Source organism: Pocillopora verrucosa, chromosome 1, assembly GCF_036669915.1.
Source record: "Pocillopora verrucosa isolate sample1 chromosome 1, ASM3666991v2, whole genome shotgun sequence".
Classification (NCBI taxonomy): domain Eukaryota; kingdom Metazoa; phylum Cnidaria; class Anthozoa; order Scleractinia; family Pocilloporidae; genus Pocillopora; species Pocillopora verrucosa.
Window position 1 is genome coordinate 19656713 of NC_089312.1, and position 7526 is coordinate 19664238.

The following is a 7526-nucleotide window of genomic DNA, read 5'->3' on the forward strand; positions in this document are numbered from 1 at the left end:
GTGTATGAATTTCTTGAAATTTAACATTTAGATATTTCGTCAAACCTTCCTCTGCGGAAATTTTGCTTACGTACAAGTTATGTGACCACAATGCCTCTATAGAGCACGTGACCACCCTGTGAGTCAATCAAAGTTGGCCAAATATGATACTTAATCGCAACAGATGTCATGTCCGAGGTCATGAATCGTCCATGAAGTTTTTCAGAGAATTCAGTAGCTTCATACTCGATGATCATTGGTGGAATCTGAACAGCCATCATCCAGGACAAGCGCACGCATTCGTCCATGTATTCCCTTAACTTGGGGCAATTCTGTAACTCAGGAAAATCGTACAACGTTCCCCACAACTGTTTACTGACCTCCTGAAAAGGAAAGATGAAGATGAAGAGTACTAAAGGTAAATATGTACTCGAATTAAATCACACAAACTCTTGTTTAAGTGTTCTGTGTTGTTGGATGCTTGCTGGTCAATTTATTTCTAGTATTATGATAGTCTTCAAAAGACTAAATCTGCCCTCCTCGCTAACCTCATTCTTTTAGTTTTACACCTGATACTTAATTCATCATAAATTTCTTGTGATTGCAAATTACCCTTTTGATACTGTCGATCTTCAAACGTGCTCCTGTCGTTCGAAAATAGTCATTGATGCGGTCTTGTATATCCTGTGCGAACTCTTCTTTGGTCTTCTCATCCGGAATATCTAACAGCTTTTTAAGCTTGTGTTGTTTTTCTGTGAGTGCATGTTGTACCGCGCGGAAAGCCACCTGTGGGGGGATGGTAGTCTCTTAGTTTCTTGCGGATTGGGTAAAATGAATCGTAAGCATTCGTTTATTTCAAGAAAGATAGGTAAAGGTGAACTAATGTTTGGTCGATTGATCGATGATTACCATATAACCATAATCAAAACAGATTTCTTTCCGCACCACCAGACGATACGCCCATAGGGTGACACATTGACACTATCAATTTTTGTATCGTATCGTCACAAGACATACCCTAACTGAACTGACAACATTGCACCTACCACTATAACTGAAAAGAGTATTTTGTTTTTAATGTCGCTGTTCTCGTCCAGCTTTTCAAGCGATTCAACCTCGTCTAACTCGTCCATAGCGTCCAGCCGTGTCTGTGTATACAAGTTGTCATAACGCTCGACCAGAACAGACGGTCGGCACTCGCCTGTGGAAAGGTCCTCGAATTTACCGCCTTTTTTGAGCTGTCTCTGTGCTTGGTCTTGTAATCTGAAACATGACGTATGAGTTATTGACCAAGTGTGAGGTCAAGATGTTTGGTTTTTATGGACTGAGACGAATTCAAGGTCCATAAAAACGAGAAAAAGGAACGAAGCTAGTATCCAGCCATCTTGGCCGAACAAGCTTGATCAAGAAAGGAAATATTGTATAGCAAGAAGGTCATCACTTTATGAAGAATCAAGACTTTTTATTTCGAGAGACGGGAAAGAAAGCCAACTAAAGCACAATAAACCCACGAGAATTGTTAAGTTTTCTTTGTTTTGTCTATAGATCTTCTGCCGCTTTTTGCGACTTAATCGCCTACATTGTCGAAATACGAACTTTGCATTTCTACTCCAAGAAATTTGTTTCTTATGCGGGATCAAAGCGGGTAGTCCCGAGCGAGCAAAGATGGGTTCATCTTGCCCGCTCGGGTAGCCAATCAGAACACAGATTTTGCTTCATATTGCCCACTTGCACCGCCAGCTCTATAGAGACAAAGTTTTTTGTAATCATTAGCTCTTGTCATCATATCAAGAATTTCAGTTTTTTATTTCACAATATCGATAGCATGGGTGCATATGTGTTTAAAAGAGTATTAGGCGAAGAGACTCTTCTGAATGATGAAAACTTTGCGTCCGTGTATATCTTTTTCTACCCGCGAAATAGATCGAATGGATTTACTTGTTGTAATACCTTTCTATGAGAGTTTTCTCCCTCTTTGATAAATTTCGAACCATTTCCTGAGCTGCTTCAAGTTCCTTTTGTTTATCCTGCAGCTGTTTTAGTAGGCCAGATTGTTCATCAATCGGTTCTTGCGTAGAAACCTTTTGAGGTAGGAAGTTGCTTTGTGTTGATTCTTCTTTCTGTTCATGGTCAGTTTCATTAGAGCTGCACGGAGAACTCAGTGCAGAAAATTCTGAAAGAGGAATGTTATTTTGATGCCAGTTGAAAGTGAATTGTCACTATGTTGGAGGTACCGTGATTTTTATTGTCTTTAGTAGGGTTTTTGTTCTATTTATTCATAATTTTTTTATGTCTTAAAAAGGAGTACGTCTAATGATTTTATATAGACCATACCCATGAAACACATGTAGCGACAGAAGTATTTCCCAAATTGGAAGTGATGTTTCTAGAGACCATGAAAGGTGTGCCCATGTATCCGTTTGATCAAATATCCATGTAAACCCGTTAATCGTCCAACAATTAACCCATCAACCTACTCTCAACCAAACAAGTATTATTCAGGAATCACCAAAAGCACGGTTTTGCTGGTACTCTAAGATGCAGCGCTAAAGAATAAACCTCCCAAGGGCCAGGAGTGTAAAAGACGCCATTACCTGTTTCATCATCCAGTTGAGTGACAGTGTCAAACACGTCAGTGTCACTACTACATCCTTCTTCAACAGCGCTGACGTCACCAGACTCTGCACCACTGGCCAGTGTACGGGTTATAGTGGGTATGTCTGGTTTCTCGCCATCGTCTTTGACCACGCCCTTGAGAGATTCATCCAACAACTGCAGCACAAGGCGATGTCCATGGTGAAATCTCTCGAGCAGCGGTAGCACGCGCTCGTCACGTGATACTTTGAATTCTTTTCTTAGTTGGCTAAGAAGCTGTAGAACCTTAATTAAGCAAAATAATTTGTGTTTATATTAGCCTACCGTGTTTGCAGGGAGCGTTGCGTGACATCGTAACGCTACGAGGGAGACCAACCAGGTTCTGTTCATATCTGTTATGAAATTCGCCAGTTGGTTTCATGGGAGTGGTATACACCACTTAAAAGTTTGTTTATATTAATGAGGGACTGGATTAAGGCGGGGGTAAACCTGAAATTTGCTCAAAAACTGAGTTTTTTGTTTTCCTCGGAATTTGCAGCTTTGGGTATTCAACTTCGCTGTGGAAAAATAATTTTCTACTTATTTTCACTATTTTTGCCTTTTTGAGCGATTTCAAAATTCCCGCTCTGGTTAATGGTGTGGTTACCATGGCAACGAGAAGAGCATTTTTTGATTTTTCAGTTGTTTATGATGTGTTATTCTGGCAACCAAGCTCCCAAACGGGCAGGATTTAACGAGAGATACTTTATGTAGTCTTATCTGAAGGGTTTTCTAGGGTCAAACCCATTATGGGATAGATTTAGAGGCAGTTTTGGTCGGATGTGACACTCGGTGTACTCGGAGCAATCAAAGGAAAAGTTATAATCAAAGGAAAAGTTATATCGAAAATGGTCGGAAAGAAAAGTAGATCTGTCTACAGGAAGAAAAGAAAGAGAAGTTTTTCTGGAAGGCGAAAACAAAACAAGAGTCTGAAGAAACAGCTCCCGATGTTGACGAAATCGCCGCCTCAACTCCGAGCACTTCGCTGGATGAAAATCAGCTCTCTGACTCGGACTCTAAAGAAACCGTTGGTTCCTCCAGAAAGAAAATGAAATATGCCGACGAGGAGCTTCTTTTAGACAGCTCTGATGAAGAGTATACCTTCAATACCGAGGAAAGCAAGGGATTTAGATTAATAAATGAGAAAATTTATCCACGGCCGTCTCAAAGGCACACGTGTGTGAGAAAGGTGAGAAATTTTTTTAAATCTCTGTCTTTCTCTGTTCTCGATTATGACTTATTTCCCATATCATATCGACCCATAGTTCCAGTTTTTCCCTGCTAAATACACTGATTTATCTATTAAATCTTGGATTGGGTAAGAGAAAGATTTTTAGGTATTGTGCATATACACTGTAAACAAAAAATTATGGGGAAAAATCACAGAATGTGTATTTCTGACTTGAGGTCTTTACTTTGCTTATAACAAAATTGCCCGATTTATCTAACAATTTTCACTTGATTTGTCTTTAGGCACCTTAACTCTTGAGGAAGATAAAAGTGCAAGAGTGGGGGTTACAGTTTTCCCTTCAGTGTAGTTCCTGTGAGGAATCCAGTCCACTTCCACCATCCAGTGGTGTGACCCAGTTAGGGAAATCATATGACATTAACCGCCGAGTCTTTTAGTAGGCTAAAAATCATGGAGAGGCTTTGTATCCCTGGTGGTGTTTGTACAAGAGTGGCAACACATGCAAAAGACAGTAAAAGATAGGCTAAGTCCGATTTGCAGGTTATGCAGAAGGAAAAGAGACGGCGTCAAGGGGAGCAACTTCTGAGGACTCGTCGAGAGGAAGCCCTTCGAGAAGCTGAAGGAGTTACTTATGAACCAGGATGTTTTTAAATTACTTTTAGATACTCCTGTGGACAAAATATGGACACTTGGGCCACTATAGTGGTTACATATTGTAAAAAATTAAGTTTGATTGCTATCTGTAAGTTTAAAGGCCATTTTCTCATTACGCAATAATTTTGTCTTCCAGAAAGGATATCTTGACAACAATTTATCCAATTGATCTGAAATTTTCAGCATTTGTTCCTTTTGATAAGTTTTGTGTTATAAGCAGAGCAATTTTCCATATGATGTATGTACTTAAAGTTATGAAGTGAAACACCCCTCTGATTTTCCATGTCAAATTTAATTGATCATCATTTAAAATGTTTTCAACATATTAGAAATCCCTCTGCTTATAACAATAAGCAACATGTCTTCTTTGAATTGATACTAAAAACGTTATTTTTCATTAATTCCAGAAGGAGTTATCTTTTCTGAAGTAACCCCTGGTAGAACCCAGCAGGTGGCTCAATTAAATGAGTGGTATCCTATTACAATTGACATGTTGAGTCTGAAATATTTTTTTTCATGATCTTCAAGTCATAAGCTTTCCAGGGATATATAGTTTGCCTAAGTTTTGAATTAAGTCCTAGCTGTGAAAAATGAGTGAAAAATGGGCATTTTTTCAGGTTTACCCCCGCCTTAAGGTTCAAGTCTTGCGAGCCAAGGGGCCTATTTTATCCTGGAGTTCACCTCGGTTGCCTTAGCATTAAGCGACTAGGACTATTCTTAGAGGGATCATTTTCTATCGCAAAATTACCTACTTCCCCCATTTCTCTCCCCTCCTTCCCCCCCCCCCCCCACACCCCTTCTCAATGAGCAATTTATCAAATTTCCCCAACGGTTCACGGGTATTCAACTATTCATCTGGGTGGAAAGTCACATTGTGAGAGTCAATTGTTTGGCTAAAGGACTTGATTTATGATCGGATTAAAGGATTACCTTGCAGCTTTGTCTTCTCTGATTTATGTTCGCAACTGGTGCTAGTCTCTTTGACACTGATTTTAATTTTGACACACTGTCATGATATACCATTGTTATTTTTATTTAATTCTTACCATGAAATTCAACCCACCTCTTTATCGTGATTTATTCGAACTTCCAACTTTTCTATCAGGACATGGATCAGAAGCTTGTCTCTTGAATTGACCTGTACAGCATTTAAAAGCGATTGGTTAAAAAGCAATCTATCTTCGATAGTTTGTCCTGATAGTTTCCTCATGTATTGTGAAGTTTTTTCATCCATGTCTGCTTGACTGTTTGCTGCAACGACCGAAGAGAACTCTGAATTGATGCGCGTTGCTTTTGACGAAACGTCAGAGAGTTTTCGTAAAGCAGAGTTGTAGTGGCTCACAGCTCGCTCCAATTCTGCCTTTAAAGCCTCTTCCATCTTCATGTGATAAGTCGCTGATGATCTTTTTATCGCCTCGACCAGAGCATGCTCAGAAAAGCCACTCAGAGCCTTGGAAAACTGCTCTGCTCTCTGAACAAGCCGTTGATAAAGAGATCCGTCCATTTGTGTGCAAATGTTAAATATGTTTCTTATGTGCTCTCTAGATCGTGCACTCGCAAATGTCTGGTTGTTGTATTTGAGAAGATCGACAAAATAACGAACGAGGTGATGTATGAAATCGTCGCCGCACAGCTCGTGATCAGGAAGCCGTCCTTGTCGGTCGTAAAATATCTTTGTGAAAAGAGCTTCAAGTGAACCCAAACTACTTGGAATATCTGCATACAAGCTATCGATTGATAAGTTGTCCATGATGAGAACTAGTACATCTCCTGGGATTTGATTCACTATTCTGATCAGCTCTTGATAATCTTTTCTCTCGATGCGCAAGTTCACTTTTCCAATAACTTTTAGAACAAGTATTTTGCCATCCTGAAGAGGATCTTGTGCAGCTGTCGAAGCCGTGGCGTCAAAGCTTCGCCTCTTTTGACTTGGCTTCGTCGGTGGTTCTAAGGAGTCCGCCATCATTTTGTCGGGAAACGAATTCGACCGGCCGTGTCGGGAATCGGAACGTGTAGGTGTCAAACCAGTCCGAGTTTTTGACATGTTGTGGAACGTTACGCTAAGTAGCTGTCTTAGCGTCTTCTTACTTGACCATATTCATAATGTTAATTGTCACCAAAAACACTCATTCTCTGCTCAGTGATTTGCATCGCTCGCGAGGCTTTTGTGACATCTTGTCATTGATTAATGAATATTGTTGATTCTTTTCACTCACACACACCTAAAACAACAACGCTGACACCAAATGAACGAGAATTTAGATCGGCAATCCATTTACTAATGGTCCTTATGTGTAAATCGAATCGGCAAAATGTAAATTTCCTTATAGTTTCTGTGGTACATTGTTTGGCGACCAAGGCGACTAATGAACTGTGTTTACTTCTCTGCTACTGTTGACATAGTTAAGAGCAAAGGCTTGCCGAGTTTGAATTCCTGAGTGAATGCCTTTTCATAGAAGAAAGCAGAAAGTTTGCAAATACTTTGATCGTGTTCGTGTAACAGTGACTGTAAGGGTATTAGTGCGAACCAAAAACCTGATTTACCATATTATAGTGTTTCTGTCGAGCTGTTCTCTTTTATCTTAAAACAGTTGCTTGTTACATTTATTGGAAGTTTTCCCGTCAAAACGTAAACAAAACAAATTAAGATGGAGAGGTAATAATCCAGGTTGTCATTAGGGGCCAACTCAAAAGAAATGCTAAATGTATGGGGGCATTACTCTTTCTTCCAAATCACGAGACAGTAACCAACGTTCATTCGTAAACTGACTCACTGGAGTTCGTCTTGAACCGTGAATTTTGTCGAAGTTATAGAGTGACAGACTTTGTAGATTCCATGGCGGCCCTAAAAAATTCTCTAACGATAGTAACAGGTATCACCTCCGTTAGTAACCACTTGAAGTTTTCTTTGCTACACTGTGGCGTGCCAATGTGTTCAGTTTAGTCGAAGTGTCATCCGCTTGTTTAATTAGTTCTGGCAAAGAAAGACCTGTGGGTCAAAAGCAAATACCTCAACAGATTTGTATCTTGTCACATTTAAAACTGTAACATTTTTGCTATAAGACAACGA

The 7526-nt window shown here is 39.8% G+C and overlaps 1 protein-coding gene and 1 long non-coding RNA gene across 2 annotated transcripts; one reads left to right on the forward strand and one right to left on the reverse strand.

The window, feature by feature from the left end:
* Window positions 1–28: 28 nt before the first annotated feature.
* On the reverse strand, window positions 29–7207 carry LOC131788764 (kinectin). Its single transcript, XM_059105854.2, has 6 exons — window positions 5520–7207; window positions 2574–2859; window positions 1930–2152; window positions 1026–1242; window positions 592–765; window positions 29–362 (listed from the first exon to the last, which is right to left on the reverse strand). Exons 1-6 carry the CDS (start codon window positions 6498–6500, stop codon window positions 78–80), a joined length of 2166 nt encoding a protein of 721 aa, XP_058961837.2. The 5' UTR covers window positions 6501–7207; the 3' UTR covers window positions 29–77.
* LOC131796275 (uncharacterized) lies at window positions 3070–4945 on the forward strand. The gene is made up of 2 exons (XR_010717819.1): window positions 3070–3802; window positions 4087–4945. It is a non-coding gene; the product is annotated as an uncharacterized lncRNA (long non-coding RNA).
* Window positions 7208–7526: the final 319 nt, after the last annotated feature.

Bases quoted from the DNA above. Each gene is read 5' to 3' on its own strand.
- LOC131788764 (XM_059105854.2), bottom strand. From the start codon at position 6,500: ATGTCAAAAACTCGGACTGGTTTGACACCTACACGTTCCGATTCCCGA. The intron at 2,860-5,519 runs GTGGGTTGAATT...TGCTTAATTAAG, and splicing joins GAATAAATCACGATAAAGAG to GTTCTACAGCTTCTTAGCCA. The intron at 766-1,025 runs GTAGGTGCAATG...ATCCCCCCACAG, and splicing joins TACTCTTTTCAGTTATAGTG to GTGGCTTTCCGCGCGGTACA.